At 43.1% G+C, this 21,492-nt stretch overlaps 2 protein-coding genes and 1 long non-coding RNA gene across 3 annotated transcripts in view; 1 reads left to right on the top strand and 2 right to left on the bottom strand.

The window, feature by feature from the left end:
• LOC111964930 (transmembrane protein 158) overlaps positions 1–21,492 on the bottom strand; it is a 29,808-nt gene that overhangs the window by 3,819 nt on the left and 4,497 nt on the right. The window lies entirely within an intron of this gene.
• On the bottom strand, positions 661–20,280 carry LOC111964620 (CUB domain-containing protein 1). Its single transcript, XM_024147119.2, has 10 exons — positions 20,117–20,280; positions 16,871–17,099; positions 16,216–16,586; positions 15,671–16,042; positions 11,719–11,916; positions 10,973–11,359; positions 9,881–10,070; positions 9,535–9,701; positions 7,003–7,090; positions 661–1,289 (listed from the first exon to the last, which is right to left on the bottom strand). The coding sequence occupies exons 1-10, from the start codon at positions 20,184–20,186 to the stop codon at positions 812–814; spliced, it is 2,550 nt and encodes an 849-aa protein (XP_024002887.2). The 5' UTR covers positions 20,187–20,280; the 3' UTR covers positions 661–811.
• Positions 4,342–6,568, top strand: LOC111964931 (uncharacterized). The gene is made up of 2 exons (XR_011480018.1): positions 4,342–4,692; positions 5,365–6,568. It is a non-coding gene; the product is annotated as an uncharacterized lncRNA (long non-coding RNA).

Genomic DNA, 21,492 nt, shown 5'->3' with positions numbered 1-21,492 from the left:
CATGAAGGCCTGATTCACGCAGTCTCCTCTGAACAGTTGATGTTGAGATGTGTCTGTTACTTGAACTTTATTTATTTGGGCTGCAATCTGAGGTGCAGTTAATTACCGATTTCTGAGGCTGATGAACTTATCCTCTGCAGCAGAGTTAACTCTGGGTCTTCCTTTCCTGTGGCGGTCCTCATGAGAACCAGTTTCATCCTAGCACTTGATGGTTTTTGCGACTGCACTTGAAGAAACTTTCAACGTTTTTGAAATTTTCCGGATTGACTGACCTTCATGTCTTAAAGTAATGATGGACTGTCGTTTCTCTTCGCTTATTTGAGCTGTTCTTGCCATGATATGGACTTGGTCTTTTACCAAATAGGGCTATCTTCTGTATACCACCCATACCTTGTCACAACATAACTTATTGTCTCAAATGCATTAAGAAAATTGATTCCACAAATTAACTTTTAACAAGGCACACCTATTAATTTATGTTCATTCCAGGTGACTACCTCATGAAACTGGTTGAGAGAATGCCAAGCGTGTGCAAAGCTGTCATCAGACAAAGGGTGGCTACTTTGAAGAATCTCAAATATAAAAATATATTTGATTTGTTTAACACTTTTTTGGTTACTACATGATTCTATATGTGTTATTTCATAGTTATGTCTTCACTATTATTATACAATGTAGAAAATAGTAAAAATAAAGAAAAACCTTTGATTGAGTAGGTGTGTCCAACTTTTGACTGGTACTGTACATGCTATGAATAGAAGGGCTATGTTACTGTGCTTGGCATATACCCCAACCTACAGTCCACTCCCTTTCAGTCATGAGCCTCTGGCTCCACCGTTGGAACCCGCTCTGTGTTCATATTGTTAGGTTGAGACTGTGCAGGGGTGTCACCATTGCTTCTGGAGCCGTACAGCTCATTGTCCACCATAGGCTGCTGGGCTTGACTTAAGGGTCTATTGGGGACAGGTGGGGCAATATGGGATGGGGGCACAAAAGGCTGGTAGATGCCCACCTCTGGACGTTCAGTGACTGTCCCCAGAGAGAGGGGCTTAGTCTCTGTGGGCCCAGTAAAGCTCTGGTACACATCCACAGCCGGGTCTCCATAGACATCCATCTCTGCCCCATCTCGCAGAAGATGGCTGTATACAAGTGTGTCCTCGATCGAGGCGTAGATGTGGGACTCGTTGTCTTTTCGTGATTTGGGGAAACTCCCGTTGTGCCCTGGCAGGAAGCTGGTCCCGTTGGGGTTGTAGATGGACACTTGGTGAGACAGCTGCCTTTTCTTCTTCCTACTCAACAGGAGGGAGATCAAAACACATTATTACACACAAGATAGGCTACTGTAAAGAGAGCAAATTATGTTGTCTTAAATAGTCACACTTATTAAGTCCCATAATTATATAAAGACCCTATGTATGTGTGCACTTATCATGACAAATCAAATCAAATTTTATTAGTCACATGCGCCGAATACAACAGGTATACAAGTTACAGTGAAATGCTTACTTACGAGCCTCTAACCGACAATGCAGTTTAAAAAAAATACGGATAAGAATAAGAAATAAAAGTAACAAGTAATTAAAGAGCAGCAATAAAATAACAATAGCGAGACTATATTCAGGGGAGTACCGGTACAGAGTCAATGTGCGAGGGCACCGGTTGAGGTAATATTTACATGAAGGAGAGTTATTAAAGTGACTATACATAGATGATAACAACAGAGTAGCAGTGGTGTAAAAGAGGGGGAGAGGAGTGGGGAGGCAATGCAAATAGTCTGGGTAGCCATTTGATTAGGTGTTCAGGAGTCCTATGGCTTGGGGGTAGAAGCTGTTTCGAAGCCTCTTGGACCTAGACTTGGTGCCCCGGTATAGTTTGCCGTGCGGTATCAGAAAGAACAGTCTATGACTAGGGTGGCTGGAGTCTTTGACAATTTTAGGGCTTTCCTCTGACACTGCCTGGTATAGAGGTCCTGGATGGCAGGAAGCTTGGCTCCGGTGATGTACTAGGCCGTTCACACTACCCTCTGTAGTGCCTTGCAGTCGGAAGCCGCGCAGTTGCCATACCAGGCAGTGATGCAACCAGTCAGGATGCTCTTAATGGTGCAGCTGTAGAACCTTTTGAGGATCTGAGGACCCATGCCAAACCTTTTCCATTTCCTGAGCGGGAATAGGTTTTGTCGTGCCCTATTCATGACTGTCTTGGTGTGCTTGGACCATGTTAGTTTGTTGGTGATGTGGACACCAAGGAACTTGAAGCTATCAAACTGCTCCACTGCAGCCCCGTCGATGAAAATGGGGGCGTGCTCGGTCCTCTTTTTCCTGTAGTCTACAATCATCTCCTTTGTCTTGATTATGTTGAGGGATAGGTTGTTGTCCTGGCACCACTAGGCCAGGTCTCTGACCTCCTCCCTATAGGCTGTCTCGTTGTTGTCGGTGATCACGCCTACCACTGTTGTGTCATCGGCAAACTTAATGATGCTGTTGGAGTCGTGACTGGCCGTGCAGTCATGAGTGAACAGGGAGTACAGGAGGGGACTGAGCACACACCCGAGGGGCCCCTATGTTGAGGATCAGCGTGGCGGATGTGTTGTTACCTACCCTTACCACCTGGGGGCGGCCCGTCAGGAGGTCCAGGGTCCAGTTGCAGAGGGAGGTGTTTAGTCCCAGGGTCCTTAGCTTAGTGATGAACTTTGAGGGCACTATGGTGTTGAATGCTGGGCTGTAGTCAATTAATAGCATTCTCACATATGTGTTCCTTTTGTCCAGGTGGGAAAGGCAGTGTGGAGTGCAATAGAGATTGCATCACCTGTGGATTTGTTGGGCCGGTATGCAAATTGGAGTGGGTATTACAGACTCGGACAGGGAGCCAACATGTTGGTATTACAGACTCGGACAGGGAGAGTTTGAAAATGTCAGTGAAGACACTTGCCAGTTGGTCAGCGCATGCTCGCAGTACACATCCTGGTAATCTGTCTGGCCCTGCGGCCTTGTGAATGTTGACCTGTTTAAAGGTCTTACTCACATTGGCTATGGAGAGCGTGATCACACCGTCTTCCCGGAACAGCTGGTGCTCTCATGCATGTTTCAGTGTTATTTGCCTCTTAGCGAGCATACAAGTAGTTTAGCTTGTCTGGTAGGCTAGTGTCATTGGGCAGCTCTCGGCTGTGCTTCCCTTTGTAGTCTGTAATGGTTTGCAAGCCCTGCCACAGCCGACGAGTGTCAGAGCCGATGTAGTATGATTAGATCTTAGTCCTGTATTGATGCTTTGCCTTTTTGATGGTTCGTTGGAGGGCATTGCGGGATTTCTTATATGCTTCTGGGTTAGAGTCCCGCTCCTTGAAAGTGGCAGCTCTAGCCCTCAGTGCGGATGTTGCCTGTAATCCATGGCTTATGGTTGGGGTATATACGTACAGTCACTGTGGGGTCGACGTCATCGATGCATTTATTGATGAAGCCAATGACAGATGCTGTCTTAGCACCACAGTCAGAGGCTGGCACTATGTAAACAGCTACAAAAAATACAGATGAAAACTCTCTAGGTAGATAGTGTGGTCTACAGCTTATCATGAGACACTCTACCTCAGGCGAACAATAGCTTTAGACTTCCTTAGTAATCGTGCACCAGCTGTTATTTACAAAAATACATAGTCCGCCATCCCTTATCGTACCAGACGCCGCTGTTCTACCCTGCCGGTGCCGCGTATAACCAGCCAGCTGTATTTTGATAGTGTCGTCATTCAGTCATGACTCCATGAAGCATAAGATAATACAGTTTTGAATGTCCCATTGGCAGTTTAATCTTCCGAGTAGGTCATCCATTTTATAGTCCAAAGATTGCACGTTTGCTATCAGAATGGAAGGAAGTGGGGGTTTATTCGATCACCTACGAATTCTCAGAAGACAGCCTGCCCTCCGGCCCTTTTTCTCCGCTTCCTCTTCACGGAAATCACGGGGATCTGGGCCTGTTCCCGAGAAAGCAGTATATCGTTCGCATCAGACTCGTTAAAGGAAAAAAAGGATTCTGCCAGTCCACGGTGAGTAATCGCAGTCCTGATGTCCAGAAGTTATTTTCGGTCGTAAGAGACAGTAGCTGCAAAATTATGTACAAAATAAGTTTAAAAAATAAAAGTTACAAACAACGCAAATAAACAAACAAAAAACACATTTTAATACAAGTAATCCCTTATTACCATTTTTTGAAATTGAAAATACCTCGGAGTGTAGTTATATTAATATAGACAAGCTAGAGTAAAAGTAAAATACACGTAGCCTAGTTAAATACAGGTAAAAAATAAATAAAAATGTATCTCCACAACACTCCACCGTCACTGTTGCACTCCACTCCAGCAGGTGGTGATAGTGTAAAAATGTGTTTCGAAAAAGGGCACGTGGAACAGGAAAAACACTTGCTAGCAGCTACTCAGCTAGTTAACTAACAAAATGTTGCCTAACATAAAATCATTGAGAATGTTGCTTAACATGCGATTAAAAGCGGCTGTCGATGAGCTATTCGGAGCAGTTGAAACAACGATAGCAGAGTACCAGCAAGAATTATGCCGTTCAAAAGAGGAGAAAGACCGAACGATAGCAGAGTACCAGGAAAAAGTGTCCCGTTCGGAAGAAGAGAACGCCCGGCTACAGAGGCTGCTGGATGTCGTTCTTAAACCAGAAATAAAGTTACAGAGACTAGAAGGTGCGTTTCCATCACATTTCAACTCTACCAATAGTTTCGTCACAAACTGTCCCGTTAAATAGCAAATGTGCCTACTCTGGTCATGGCACGTGTGTTCTAGCCAACAGCTCGCATAAAGCCTATACTACAGGCTGTAAACTAGTCTACATGAGATTATTATGGAAAACAGCGAGAATATAATTATTTGTCAAGCATCCATCAAGACATTAGAATAAGACCCTCGATATTATTCACCACCCTGTGAAATGTATAATGCATTTCATCTGTTGCCTAATAAACTGCATGGTTTCACGAGTCATAGACGACCATACACCATATAATCCAAATGTACTTAGATATCTTTATTATATCAATATTTGCGTATAAAGGCGTTTGCACCGCCTTTTATCGCATAATTTATTTTACCGACACAAAAAGATCACACTGTCAAACGAACAAATTATCTGTAGGCATTTATACAACTGTACCGAAACTTCCCGTTTCCATCACAGCTATCGTGTTTTTGATATATATATGGTGTGACTTGCATAAAACTGTCTGGAAATGTGGTTACTGTGTAGCTCAAAAGTTACATGTATCTGGCTAGAACACATTTCTTGTAAACCAGCATCTCAGCATTTGAATGTACTAGCCAATGTACTAGCTAAGTATGTCATGCTCTTTTTCCCACAGACCTCCAGCAGCTCACTCTCTCCATCTCTGAAGAGGAGGTTCCCCTTGAGCAGCAGCACTGCAAGCAGGATTGTAGTCCCGGTCTGGGGCAGGAGGACCCTTCTCAGATTAAAGTGGAACAGGAGGAACTATGGGTCATCAGTCAGGGACGAGAGCAGCTTCAAGCGATGGATTATGATACTGATTATACTGATGATTCTGCTGATACAGAAACCTTCATATCTACTGCCAGTGTAAAATGTGACTATAATCAGAACCCAAGTCAGTCCTCACATCTTTACCAAATTTTAACCCAACGTGAAGAAAACACAGAGAGGGATGAGCTACCCAGCACCACAACGCAAATTGAACAGATTAAAATGGAGTTCTTCAGTAACAGTGACTCTCAACCCCCCTCTGCAGTCAATGCAGACTGGTCGGAAACTCAGGGTGAGAGCGGTGAAAGTGTTGATCGGATGGAGAGTGAAGGACCTCCACTCAAGTCAAAGAGAACACAGACTAAAGCTGGACCAAGCTTCCATGTCTGTTGTCCCATCTGAAATCCCCTATCTCCAGTAATGCTGTTCGTCATTGTAGAATATGTGCAAAACCTTATCACCGTGACGTCTCTAGTGATTCATGCCCATAGACATACACAGCTATCTCGGTGTGGTATCTGCGGAAGAACCTTTGAGTCTGTAGAAAGTTTGAAAGAACATCTACATTTTCACGTTGCAAGTACAGGATCACTTTCTTGTTACATCTGTGGTATATGTTTCACAGAGGATGAGGAGGTTTTGCTGGAAGAGCATATGAGCAATCACAAACTGAAACTGGATCGCTGTCTTGTGTGTAAGAAACGTTTAGAAACTCGCCAGGGTCTGACATTGCATATCAGGACTCTTGATCAGGATTGAAAATTGAGAGCCCCGACCTGGGCCTATGACCTGCAGCCTGAGCCTGTCCATATTATGCCTTTACAAGCAGTCTTTTTTTATTTTGAAATTGTAAAAACAATGTGAACGTGAGGGAGGAGTAGCCTATATTGTCGTAATCAAACTTCATTAAAACACTACAGCAGTTTTTGCTGAAGAAATCACTCTGATAAAATGCTCCAGTTCCATATCCTAGTAAAGGAAGCCTGAGTAAGACCCTTGCGGGTCTGCTGAAGGTCTGTGTATACTGAAATGCATTTTTTAAAATATCAAATAAACTATTGAATGGAGAGTGTCACGAGTCGCCTTCTAATGCATAGTTGCCATATGTACTCAAAAGGATGGTTTCTCAGACAGATTAAGCCTAATCCTGGACTAAAAAGCACTTTCAATGGATATTAATCTCTAATTGAATAGGAACAATTATAACCACAAATAGGTGCTGTGGCATAAAAAACTCAAAAGGCCAGACACTTTGAAAGTTAAAAGCATTCAACGTGGGCTAAAACATTAAAGTACACCAACGTGTATTGGCTTAGGCCTTCATCAGGGTGTCCTTAGCACCTAGTTGTGGTTATAACTTTTGCATTACCATTCCTCTGCAAGAGCAGTTGTGGTTGTTTTGGAATACGCTCCTGCTACTTCTTTTTCTTGGAGATGAATCTGTCTGAGAAACCATCCCAACATTTATCATGAAKGGCTAGAGAAAAGGTAGCTCACTTACTTGATCACCACACAAACCACAGCCAACACAATCACCATGAGAACCAGTAGAGCTGCCACCGCACTCAGAATGCTGGTCAGAAGCAGGTCTTAGGAACAGGAACACACACACAGGTCAGTATTCACTGAAATCCCATTATCAACCCACTCACTTAACATAATGTTTCAAATCCAGAGGCTGATAACACTTAATATACAAAACATTAGGGACACTCTTTCCATGACATGGACTGACCAGGTGAATTCTGGTGACAGCTGTGATCCCTTATTGATGTCACTTGTTAAATCCACTTCAATCAGTGTAGATGAAGGGGACAAGACAGGTTAAACAAGGATTTTTAAGCCTTAGGCAAGAACAGGGTGTAGTAGTAGGTGCCAGGCACATCGGTTTGTGTCAAGAACTGCAACGCTGCTGGGTTTTTTAAGCTCAACAATTTCCCATGGTTATCAAGAATGGTCTACCACCCAAAGGACATCCAGCCAACTTGACTCAACCAGGGCCGGTCCTTGCCGTTCTGCCACCTGTCGTAGAATTACAACATTATGTTAATCACATTACTTTTATATTAGAATGTATCCCTATATTAGTACATTCAGACTGTCTGTTATATCTAATAGGCAACAGAATAGTGTTCTTAGAACTCTATGTCCATGTGTCTGAGAGGAGCCGCTGAGGCTTGGTAATAAGACATTCCATTCCATGATTAGTGTCTGTGTACCTGTCTGTCGGTGCCAGGGAGACCCTATAACCTTTTTCTCTCCCATATGGCAGATGAACACTGAACTTAATAATTTGAGGGAATGACCTAGTGTCTATGTTACATTAGTATTTCTGTATAAACAAGCAGTAAACGACCTTGAGACAGAAACCTGTTGCGATGTAATCGTGATGTCTGTTGCATGAGAGCACAATGTACCTTTGTATAAATTCTCTCATCTGTGATTTGTCATGAACATCCAGGTGGATGGACTTTGCTATAAAATGCTGTGGTTTAGTCCCGCTGGTTGAGTTCTCAGGGATCACCTCCAGGGTGGTTACTGACCAACTCCATTACTGCACTAATTAAATAATAAAGTTAAATTGTTTTGAAGAAATCTAAAAGTCTCTCCGTTGATTAGAATAATTCTACCACGCCCTAGGCGAGACCACAACTAGAATACTCCCAGTAAGCGAGAAAAAATGTCTAAAAGATTTGGTCTGGATTGGACCAAAAATCAATGTCCATGGATTTGTAAATCAAGGCCGATCCGGACTGCACCAAAAAATGACACCCAAAAGGTGTTGGTCCGTGCTTCCGTGCTCACTGAGGTGTAGCCTGAAATTGAATTCTATGAATGCCCATCTATGTGGTAAGCCTAACGTTTGTAAAACACACACAAAAGACTTCCAAAAGACGTCGGCTTGTGCTTACTGGGGTGTAGCCTACCATGTGGCCCTCAATGGAATTTTATGAATGCCCATCCATGTGCTAGGCCCACTGTTTGTAAAACAGGCCGTTTCATTGGCTTCATTACTACGGATTCCTGTGACTAATCAATTTGGCTATTTAAGCTCTGAATATCAGCTACCAACTTTATCAGGCGTTATCGTGAGCCTATTTGCACAGCGTGAAATGCAAAAGTACTTTTTTGCTATGATCAGCTTGTCAAAAATGGAGGGATACAAAATTGAAATCACTGATCACGACAATGGGTTGAAACTCCTGGAAAACAGTTGTGATTGTCCATTCCATATTGTCCATTTAACTTTGACCTATCCTGCTTTTAGGATATGTTGTTAACATGACAGCGCATTTTTTATTTGATTGAGGGCCATTTAGATTAGGCTATTTAATGGGAGAAACCTGTATGATGTAAAAAGTGTCCGTCTCATTACATTATCATACATTTTATCTCCAGTCTGTAGGCTACAGAAAAGGCCACATACTCTTTCTACCATATCCTATATCTGCTACATGATTTCATGTTAGATCATTTTTTTGACTGAAAGTTGGTGCAGAGCAGCGATGCGTCTCTCCAACAGAACCCCAGAGAGGCTCGCTGGGAATGGACAAGCAAAATATTTTGCACCCTTGCCTTTGACAAAGTGGGCACTGCTTATCAAAGGGCGTCATCAACGCTCACCTAAAAAAAAGGCCATATGCCACTGGTTGAGAAAAATGGTCATTGTTTGGTCAGTTTAGCTCAGAAAATGGTCAGTTTACCTCAGAAAATGCCACCCTCGTCAAACTGCCGCCATAGGCAGCTGCCTAATCCTACCTAATGAGTGAGTCCAAGCTCCAATGAATTCAGTGTGTTCTGAGGGCAAAATGCTCAATATTAGGAAGGTGTTCCTAATGTTTGGTATACTCAGTGTAGTAAGACCAGAATTTTACAAAATATCAGAATGGTATAGAGAAATGCTGAGAAACATGGAGCGTTAGATTTTCACTGCAATTTCAAATTCACTTTAAACTAACAACCTATGGAGAGGGAGTGAGAGGAGAACAACACTGCTTATCATGATGAATGCTCCACACGGTCGGTCACTCACTCTTGTCCTTGTGCAGTGTGATCTGTGTGAGCACGCTGAAGTCTCCTCTCTCAGGCATACAGTTGGACATGTTGAGGTAGAAGCTCTCTGAGACAGTGATCTTCCTGCCTGCATCCTCGTCCTCCCGCCGGCTGTACATCTCCTCCAGGGAGCCCAGGATCTGCACCCTGATCAAATCAAATGTATTTATATACAGCACATCATAAAGTGCTTTACAGTAATCCGGCCTGGACCCCAAGACCAAGCAAGAAAGAAGCAAGACCACAGTGGCCATGAAAAACTCCCTAGAATGAAGAAACCTAGAGAGGACGTCTCAGAGGGGTACCCCATTCTATTCTAGTTGTACCTGATGCCCGTGTGGCGGTTGCTGCACTTAGGCTGGCTGATGTTGTCGAACATGAGGTGGGCTTCCAGCTTGGAGGGGACAACGACGATCCAGGACACAGTGGAGTAGGACTTCATTCCCACAGGCCAACTAGGGGTGGCCAGGAGAGTTGGTACTCCTTTCATTGGGTATACCGTGAAAATGTATCTCTCTGTGTGTACATCAGGGGGAGAATAACATATTTGCAGTTACAGTACTACTTTTATATAAAACAATTTATTAAAGATGTAACTTCATGGCCAAAAGTATGTGGACACACGCTCGCCAAACATCTCATTCCAAAATCATGGGCATTAATATGGAGTTGGTCCCCCCTTTGTTGTTATAATAGCCTCCACTCTTCTGGGAAGGCTTTCCACTAGATGTTGGAACATTGCTGCAGGGACTCGCTGCCATTCAGCCACAAGAGTATTAGTGAGGTTGGGCACTGATGTTGGGCGATTAGGCCTGGCTCGCAGTCGGCATTCCAATTCATCCCAAACATGTTCGATGGAGTTGAGGTCAGGGTTCTGTGCAGGCCAGTCAAGTTCTTCCACACTGATCTCAACAAACCATTTCTGTATGGACCTCGCTTTGTGCATGGGGCATTGTCATGCTGAAACTTTGCCACAAAGTTGGAAGCACAGAATCACCTAGAATGTCATTGTATGCCGTAGCGTTAAGATTTCCCTTCACTGGAACTAAGGGGCCTAGCCCGAACCATGAAAAAAAAAAAAAAAACGTTGGACTGCCAGATGGTGAAGCGTGATTCATCACTCCAGAGAATGCATTTCCACTGCTCCAGAGTCCAATGGCAGTGAGCTTTACACCACTCTAGCCGACGCTTGGCATTGCGCATGGTGATCTTAGGCTTGTGTGCAACTGTTCGGCCATGGAAACCCATTTCATGAAGCTCCCTACAACCGAGGACAGTCGATTTTTTACGCGCTACGTGCTTCAGCACTCTTGCGGTTCCATTCTGTAAGCTTGTGTGGCCTACCGCTGAGCTGTTGTTGCTCCTAGACGTTTCCACTTCACAATAACACAGTTAAACCTTTAATTAAAACATGTTACCTGCAATCTCCCTGGTGAAGGAGATGTTGAGTAAAGGGTGTGCGAATGGCCACCTCTCTTTCCCTCCCATTGTCGAGGCTGAAGCTGTGATGGACACGTTGGTGTGGACCTGGACTTTGCGTATGGCTCCCTGAGGGCAGAACTGACCCACGGTGGTGCCGTCATCGTCCTCGGCCACGGTGAGAGTGACAGAGCCGTTGCAGGGTTGTTCTGGCAGGGACTGCCTGAGGCTGCCAGTAGTGGGCAGGAGCTCTACCGTGCCATGCCGAGGGGGACGGAGGATCCAGGTGACATTGCCCAGGGGAGCGGGAAGACACCTCTCCAGGACGGGCGCCGTCAGAGGGACAGAGGCTGCTGCTGCTGGGCAGACCCTCCAGTGACGGCACTCTGAGAAATGGAGAAGAGGTGAAGGATACAAACCAAAATATAGTTGAATATATACCATAGTTTGTGGTGCCTTAGGATCTCAAGAAGGACAAAGAATTTGTTCATCCTAATTACCACACTCCATATATTTTTTAAAGGGAAGCCAAAAATGTAGCATTGAATTGCAGTGATTGTTTAGTTAGGGCTTAAGGCCACACTCACACACACGTTGAACGGTATATCATGTTATTCTTCTATGACGTCAAGCCAGACCAACACAATGAGAGGTTAGTGACTGGGCGAGCAGCATAGTGTTAATAATAATGCTTATGGTTATATAACTCAGAGCAGAGCAGTGTTGCTAGTTACTCCTTAGTTACCTATGATTCTGATGGCGGTCAGTAGCAGCTCCTGACATGGGCAGTCCTGGAAGGACAGCTGAGAGATCTTCCCTGAGGGAACAGTGATTTTCTCCTGGATGACAGAGTTCAGCTTCAGCTCACAGTCAGACATGAGGTTAGTTTTCTCAATATGGAGGGAAAGACTCCGCTCTTTCCTCAGGTCCACGTTGCACATCACTGCAAAGTATGTCACAGTAACAAATCATATACATGTAGCTGCACATCCACTTCCACTGACTAACTTACTATAACTCATGCAGGCACACAGCAAAATTAAGACAAGGATTTCACATTTAAGAAGAAGAATACCAAAAGTCTGCCCCAGTGGCAATCTGCAATGTTAAAAGCTGTATACAGTTGAAGTCGGAAGTTTACATACACCTTAGCCAAATACATTTAAACTCAGTTTTTCACAATTCCTGACATTCAATCCAAGTAAAAATTCCCTGTTTTAGGTCAGTTAGGATCACCACTTTATTTTAAGAATGTGAAATGTCAGAATAATAATAGAGTGATTTATTTCAGCTTTTACTTCTTTCATCACATTCCCAGTGGGTCAGAAGTTTACATACACTCAATTAGTATTTAGTAGCATTGCCTTTAAATTGTTTAACTTGGGTCAAACTTTTTGGGTGGCCTTCCACAAGCTTCCCACAAGAAGTTGGGTGAATTTTGGCCCATTCCTCCTGACAGAGCTGGTGTAACTGGGTCAGGTTTGTAGGCCTCATTGTTCGCACACGCTTTTTCAGTTCTGCCCACACATTTTCTATGGGATTGAGGTCAGGGCTTTCTGATGGCCACTCCAATACCTTGACTTTGATGTCCTTAAGCCATTTTGCCACAACTTTGGAAGTATGCTTGGAGTAAATGTCCATTTGGAAGACCCATTTGTGACTAAGCATTAACATCCTGAGATGTTGCTTCAATATATCCACATAATTTTCCTTCCTCAGGATGCCATCTATTTTGTGAAGTACACCAGTCCCTCCTGCAGCAAAGCACCCCCACAACATGATGCTGCCACCCCTGTGCTTCACGGTTGGGATGGTGTTCTTCGGCTTGCAAGCCTCCCCCTTTTTCCTCCAAACATAACAATGGTCATAATGGTCAAACAGTTCTATTTTTGTTTCATCAGACCAGAGGACATTTCTCCAAAAAGTACGATCTTTCCAATGGTCATTATGGCCAAACAGTTCTATTTTTGTTTCATCAGATCAGAGGACATTTCTCCAAAAAGTACGATCTTTGTCCCCATGTGCAGTTGCAAACCGTAGTCTGGCTTTTTTATGGCGGTTTTGGAGCAGTGGCTTCTTCCTTGCTGAGCGGCCTATCAGGTTATGTCGATATTGGACTCGTTTTACTGTGGATATAGATACTTTTGTACCTCTTTCCTCCAGCATCTTCACAAGGTCCTTTGCTGTTGTTCTGGGATTGATTTGCACTTTTTGCACCAAAGTACGTTAATCTCTAGGAGACAGAACGCGTCTCCTTCCTGAGCGGTATGACGGCTGCATGGTCCCATGGTGTTTATACTTGCGTACTATTGTTTGTACAGATGAACATGGTACCTTCAGGCGTTTGGAAATTGCTCCCAAGGATGAACCAGACTTGTGGAGGTCTACAATTTGTTTTCTGAGGTCTTGGCTGATTTCTTTTGATTTTCCGATGATGTCAAGCAAAAAGACACTGAGTTTGAATGTAGGCCTTGAAAACATCCACAGGTACATGTCCAATTGACTCAAATGATGTCAATTAGCCTTTCAGGAGCTTCTAAAGCCATGACATCATTTTCTGGAATTTTCCAAGCTGTTTAAAGGCACAGTCAACTTAGTGTATGTAAACTTCTGACCCACTGGAATTGTGATACAGTGAATTATAAGTGAAATAATCTGTCTGTAAACAATTGTTGAAAAAATGACTGTGTCATGCACAAAGTAGATGTATAGTTTGTTAACAAGAAATTTGTGGAGTGGTTGAAAAACGAGTTTTAATGACTCCAACCTAAGTGTATGTAAACTTCTGACTTCAACTGTATATTAAAGCTACAGTAATCCCCTTTTGTGGTTGGTAACATTAACCACAAGACAGAGTGGTTTGTCAAATTACCGCTGATCTAAAAGCTCCATGTTATTATAATGAATTGTAATATGTTGGATCTGTACAACTACAGTAGCTATTACCACTACTACTACATTATCTAAATACATCTGACACTACACAACAATTGGCCTGAAAGGGATGGTCACCAATCCCTTTGATACTTTATGATAATTTGGACAAGATGAGCAAAAAATGCTAATATACAGTGCATTCGAAAAGTATTCAGACACCTTMATCTTTTCCACATTTTGTTAAGTTACAGCCTTATTCTAMAATTGATGCAATACATTTGTTCCTCATCAATCTACAAACAATAGCCCATAATGATAAAGCAAAAACAGGTTTGTACATTTAAAACATTTTAGAAAAAAATACCTTATTTACATAAGTATTCAGACCCTTTGCGATGAGACTCGAAACTGAGCTCAGGAGCATCCTGTTTCCATTGATCATCCTTGAGATGTTTCTACAACTTGATTGGAGTCCAGCTGTGGTAAATTCAATTGACTGGACATGATTTGGAAAGGCACATGCCTGTCTATATAAGGTCTCACAGTTGACAGTGCATGTCAGAGCAAAGACCAAATCACTAAGACTCTTTTTAAAGCTGGCTGCCCAGCCGAACTGAGCAATCGGGGCGGAAGGGCCCTGGTCAGGGAGGTGACCAAGAACCCGATGGTCACTCTGACAGAGCTCCAGAGTTTCTCTGTGGAGATGGGAGAACCTTCCAGAAGGACAACCATCTCTGCAGCACTCCAACAATCAGGCCTTTATGGTAGAGTGGCCAGACGGATGCCACTCCTCAGTAAAAGGCACATGACAGCCCGCTTGGAGTTTGCCAAAAGGCACCTAAAGGACTCTCAGACCATGAGAAACAAGATTCTCTGGTCTGATGAAACCAAGATTGAACTCTTTGGCCTGAATGCCAAGCATCACATCTGGATGAAACCAGGCACCGCTCATCACCTGGCTAATACCATCCCTAAGGTGAAGCATGGTGGTGGAGGCCTCATACTGTGGGGAGCGGCAGGGACTGCGAGACTAGTAATGTTACTGTTTTCATACTGTTTTCAGCGGCAGGGACTGCGAGACTAGTAAGGATTGAGAGAAAGATGAATGGAGCAAGTCTCTGAACATCCTTGAGTGGCCTAGCCAGAGCCCGGACTTGAACCCGATCGAACATCTCTGGAGAGACCTGAAAATAGCTGTTCAGCGACGCTCCCAATCCAACCTGACAGAACTTGAGAGGATTAGCAAGAAGACTCAAGGCTGTAATCACCTAAACCTGTTTTTGCTTTGTCATTATGGGGTATTGTGTGTTGATAGATGAGGGGGAAAAAACGATGTTATCCATTTTAGAATAAGGCTGTAACGTAATAAAATGTGGGAAAAGTGAAGGGGTCTGAATACTTTCCGAATGCACYGTAGGACCATGACTTCAGTTGAGTCTCAGTGGGAGGAGCTATATGAGGATTGCCTCAATGTAATGGCTGGAATGGAAAAGATTGCCTTGTGTTCATACGTGTTAGGAATTGAGAGGGAAAGAGCAGGGCTTTCCACAAACTAACACATGATTCATCCTCTCCTTTTTTACTAAAGCTGTGTTTTCCAAACCTTTCCTGGAGAACACCTAGCCATTCCACTTCCCTATTCCAGTACCTGCACACCTGATTCAAGTTATCAAGAGCTTGATGTAGTTGACCAGTTGAATCAGGCATGCTGGTAATGGAAAAGATAAAGTCAGTCAAATTGCTGGGGATACTCAAGGAGGGTTTTTGGAAAAAGTTTTCTAAAGCCATCTAATTTATTGTACACAGTGTCCTGTAGTGACCTGGAAGACTCCTCCTCTTGGCTGAAACCTTGAAGCGGAGGGAGAGACCAGTGGAGCCGTCTCCGATCCTGTTCATCTCACAGTTCCTTAGGATCAGGGAGAAGGAGTCCCGRCGTTKGGCCGGCTGGRGGTCCGACAGCTTCYTCACCACYGYGAACCRCCYGTTACCRTGGTGATACTCCACGGCCGGCTCCTTCTTCAGGCACTGCGGCTGGGTCTGACCCAGGAAGACAACCGTAGCGTTGTGTTTGGGAGGGACCACAAACTTCCACTCCATCTGGTCATCGTCAGGGAAACTATTCGGGTAGTTTGGAGAGAGCAACTCCGAAGACGACGTCCCTTCCGGTAAAGTCACTTTGAGGACAGCAAGTGCTGAGGGACAATGATATGTTGATGAAGTGTCAGAAAATACAAGGTTAACCAGGTCCACTAAATCATGTCTGTGGCCATGACTAAAAACATACAGACATAAGTAATCCATTTATATTAATGAAAACAATGTGATTTTACGTCAGTTGTCTGAAACCACTGTCTGACCAACTCACATTTGATTTCCTCTCCAACAGACACGTTGAACATGGTGGGGTTCAGTTTCCGTCCTCCAGTGACCTCCAGAGAGAGCCTGCCCTGGTTCAAGACCTGAGCCCCAGAGACGCTGCCGTTCCTGCAGTACGTCCCAATGGCAGCCTCCCCTGTCCTCTGGAGGGCTAGCAGGGTATACGTGTGCTGGTCTTGACATCTCTCAGAGGGCAGGATCTGTCTCATCCCCATCTGGGTGAAGTCCAAATGGAACGCCCGTGGAACCGGGGCCTTCAGGTTCCAGATAAAGGTACGGTTGAAGTTCTGGAGTGGAAGCATTCCGGTTCTAGACTCAATGGGGGTGATGTCTCCATTACAGGACCTTGTGGTACAATCGGATGGAAGGAGGGTAGGAGTTAGAGGAAGTCAATACAGAGACACACACACAGGTATGCTCACACACAAAGTCACATATGGACTATGTATTTTGAAAATGCACACAGGTATCCCACTTGTAAACACTATGTAATAGCAATATAACTACAGTGCACAATGTGCCTATACTGTAATGACACTGTATTTCTGTACCATGTGGACAAGCTATAGACACTCTAAGGACACTATGGACATTCTAAATACCATGGGACCACAACCATTATATATTTCATAGAGTTCTTACCTATTTCCCTGACCACCTCCACAGTGAAGACTTCCTCTGGTTTGGGGCAGGTGAACTCTATGTTCACAGCAGCTTTGGGGTCTGTCAGCAGCACACTTCCAGCTCTGGAGCAGGACTTCTTCAAGCCTGTACCGGTGCATACCGTACACTTTGACCCCCTGCTGCGCTCTGAACTCTGGCTGATGTTGAGAGTAGTGCCCTGGTCAGGGGTGAGGGTCAGTGTCACACCCTCTGAAAGAACAACAACCAAGGAAGGGATTGATGAATTAAGGTAGAAGAGTGGCATCAGTTGGGGAGGCAGGGTTGTTCTATACCACATGGGTATTTTACATAACCACACCTCTGTCAAAACTATATTAATTTGTACAAAACATAAACAGAGTCTTAGAATACAAAACAATGTCCTTTTTTTCTCTGACTGACATGTAGGACTACTACCCAGTAGACAGAAAAAACAACTGATGTTTTTCTCAGCCTGACCTCATGTCCTTTTTTTGCTACAGCGTGTTAGAAAAGACTCATATGACTGAGGGAGTGTGTAGGGAGATGATCATGTCAACAGCTTGGCTCCACTTCCTGTATGACTAACCAGCCCCACGTCTGTGAGCTAGGGCCTACTGAACAAACATAGGCCTTGTCGTTCAACAGTTCAGACTGACATATATCTGTGATGCTGTATCCGTAAACGTCCTTATCTTTAGACAATCACTCTCTTCATCTGCCTCTCCCTCTCTATCTGAAGCACACACACACACAAGCGCTCTCTCTCTCCTTCTATCTGTCTGACTTATGCTTTCCCCTAAACCTTACCTAGTAACATAGCCGAGATATAATCTGATTGTGTGACTGTTTGACATTGGAGATGTTACTGGGAAGCCTTGTTTGTCCCTCGCTGTTACATGTACAGCTATTACAGTCCAGCTGTCACTGTTGACACTGGGATAAGATGTGTAAGCCACAACTTACGGGGGCTTGACTAAACATTATTCTGCCTACCTAGCTATATCATTACACACCAAACTGCTCCTACAGATTGTAGAAAAAAAGAACAAAGGGAAGTGCTGCTAGAATACAATAGTAGATATTTGTAAATTGAAGGTGCTCTTGATAAAGGGGTTAATTGGCCATCAAAAAAACAAAGAGGACCAAGGCACTCTAAGGCCTTTTAAATATATGAAGAGTGCCTGATCCTCGTCCTCCTTGTTTTTGATGCTGATCCTATTGTCTGACCTATGCAAATACTGCCCCCCCCCCCCCTGTAATCTTCAATGCAAACTCAGTGTCCCTGGTCTACATATAGAAACCGATAAGCCGTTGTTCCACCTGATTCCTAATAAAATATTAGATGAGTTGGAAGTTTTTTCCTTAGTTAGTTGGTCTTTGGATAGAACCAATGCATCAACAGTCCTCCCATCATTCCTATTTATCCACTGAACCAGACTGATGCATTAAAGATGTTTTCCTATGTTTATTCATAAAGCACAACATGGGCCAGTCAACATCTATGTTGTCTGTCATTTGCATCCCATCTACACACTTTTGTTTTAGGAAACTGACAAGGTCTGTGTGTGGTTGTGCCAGTGTCAACAACAATTATTTAATGCATAGTCTACCTATAGAATACATCCTCTTCCAATTCAAGAATATCCCTGCAACTTCATAATACTGTTAGTGTCCATCAGTAAGTGTTATCATGGGAAACATGTCATAGAATATATCATTGTATACATATCTACATTTCAATCTTTATAGTAAAGGAACAAATGCAATGACCTAGTCGTAAAATAAAAAGGAACTAAAATAATTTCCCTATAATTACATTTTATTTTTTTCCAGAATCACAAAAATCACAAATGTATGACGGTTCACTTCTAAATGTTTAAAACTATTACCAGATTAAAACAAAATCTTAAAATAATAATTCTGTTTACTGACACTCAGCAGTGACTAGCCATATATTGGACTAAACACTGTTTTCATTGGTTTTAACACAGTTGCACCAGACAGTATTGTGGCATCTGTCTTCCATCTAACCACAGGTGTTTGGAGAAGATAGTTAACCCTCCTGCTGTGTTCCGGTCCAATTGGACCGATTTACAAGTTTCTCTCTGAAAAATGTAGTTCATTTCATCTGATTGTCATAAGGTTCCATGACTTATTCCACACAGGGCATCTGAACACACAAAATACATTTTGATGATTTTCATAAAATTTTGGGTGTTTTATTTCACTTTTGTACACCTGTGGTGTTCCTGGTCAAAAATAACCGGTAATAAGAAATTAATGGGTGAGACTACAATTAGTGTTTAAAATTGAGTTCAGGCACATGCCCATTCATCAGATAGACACACTTCCTCTCCCAGACCCCCACATGCATGTGTGTTTGAGCACACACACGCACACGCACACACCGCGCACGCACACACACACACACACACACACCTCACTCCCCTGCTTGGCTTCCATGGCAACCCCCACGGGAACCTTTCCCCAATAGAATCTTTCCCCCACGGGAACCACACCTGTTGGCATTCTCACAAACAATTGCAACATTGTTTCAATAATATATAGAACCTTTCTCGCAGCTCTGGTATATAAAGCTTTTTTGAGGCCTTGCTCACAATTCATTCTGTCGCAGCACAATGACCAAACGATTTACTGGATGTGAGGCTCTTGATCATATCTTTGATCATGACACTGGTGAGGAGGAGAGAGTCCTTGTTGAACATTGACACAAAGTAGTCTGTGCTAAATAGCACAATATGTTTCATCTGAGTATTTGTTACAGTCAAAATAATCCATACATTGTGCTTTTTTTACTCAAAAGGTATTTGTATGAGCTCAGGTCAATGAGGCCTACAGGCCATAAATAGCAAATAGAAGTTCAAAACTTGTAATGTTCACAAGAACTTAAGTTGATAAAAATATCTAACCCAACATTATGTGATAATGTATGTATTATTATGGATTTATAATCAGCTATTATGGGGCGGTCTATTTGTACCGGGAACACAGAAATAATTAACACGAAACGAACACAACAGGAGGGTTAATTAGCACAGGTGTCTTCACTATGTCTTCAATCTAACCCTATAAAGATGTGTATCAATTTAGCCGAAATGAAAGACAAGATGCTTCCAAAACCGTACCGCATGCGACGCTTGTTATCGTTCAGACCGAGCATCGCGGCTCTTAACAAAACTCCCTATTATGTGTAATGTAATGGAACTGAGTAAGCAGTGACTTACCAGATATAAGGAACACGGTGTGAGCGATCCCCAAAAGCTGCAGAGCCCAGCCGACCGTTGATAAAGTCATGCCTTTATTTTCAGCGTCGGTATCTCAAACGATAAGCTATATAACTCAACTAAAATTGGCACAAATCGCGACTACGGCTTTGGACCTCCGTGTAGTTCTTTCGCTTTGAGTAAAATGGGTTACACCTACATTTGCTTTCCTGCTGTGTGACATCACTTCTCAGGTAAGGCGTTCCTCTTGCAGTCATTTTGACAGGTGAGTTGTTGCTTGAAGAATTGCAACATATTTGAACTCGGTGCCGTTTTTTAAAAAAGTTTATAGAAAAATAAGCTGCAATGTAATACAAAATGAACAGACCGGGGTCTGATAAGTATTTAGTCAAATCTAGCCTTTTAGACCTCGGTAGCAAGCTTCACTGGACCAATGGCACATATCATTTGGCCACACCATGAACTGTTGTTTTTCTTTGCCAAACAAGTTAAACTTAATAAAAAAATAGTGTGATCATCATTAGACTACGTGGTGCTCAAAAGTCGAAATCAATGACTTGTTATTATGTAATAACTCAATAATAATGCCATCTTAGATTGTCCAGCAGAGCAGAAGCCATTTTTCTGTAACACCCGAGCACACATGGCAAATATAGCACACATACCATCTATGCATTAGAGCCATGTGCTGAATTCACCTGACACTCCTAGACACCGCAATAGCTAAAGTTCCTAGACAACGCAATAGCTAAAGTTCCTAGACAACGCAATAGCTAAAATTCTGGGGATTGGGACTGAGAGTGAAAGAAACAAGATTGAACAAGCAATGTTATTGGCTATCCGTGAATTCACCAGAGATATGGTGGTAAGGGCCTGAGATGAAGGAGTGTTCCCTGCGAGTATAAGCTATGACGGGGATAATGACTGTGAACAGGAGCAGCAAGGAGGATCAACAAAAGGGGCTGCGAGGAGCTTGTTGAGAGAGATTCTTCTCTCCTTTCACAAACATAATTTAACACAAGGATGCTTCCCACTGGGCACACCATGTCATTTCAACGTGGAAATGTGGGTAATATTTGGTTGAGATGTTGATCAATGAGATTTCAATCTTTATTCACCCACTCACAAAGTCAGCCAGAATTTGTTTGAATTCCCAATGTGTATCACTGTGCTTTCAACCATCCTAAAAGCACAACCAAATTCCAATGAAAAAACTATGAGTTTTTTTATTTGGTTGTCATCTAAATGTGTTATCACTGCACTTTCAACCATTTAAAAGCACAATAAAGTTCAAATGGGAATACAATGTCAGATATTTTGTATTTATACAACATTTAATGTGTAATCATTGTGCTTAATCTCATAGCACAACCAAA

The sequence above is a fragment of the Salvelinus sp. IW2-2015 genome, linkage group LG6.1, assembly GCF_002910315.2.
Source record: "Salvelinus sp. IW2-2015 linkage group LG6.1, ASM291031v2, whole genome shotgun sequence".
Taxonomy (NCBI): domain Eukaryota; kingdom Metazoa; phylum Chordata; class Actinopteri; order Salmoniformes; family Salmonidae; genus Salvelinus; species Salvelinus sp. IW2-2015.
The sequence above is the reverse complement of the archived record's forward strand: the minus strand, read 5'-3'. Positions and strand labels throughout refer to the sequence as shown.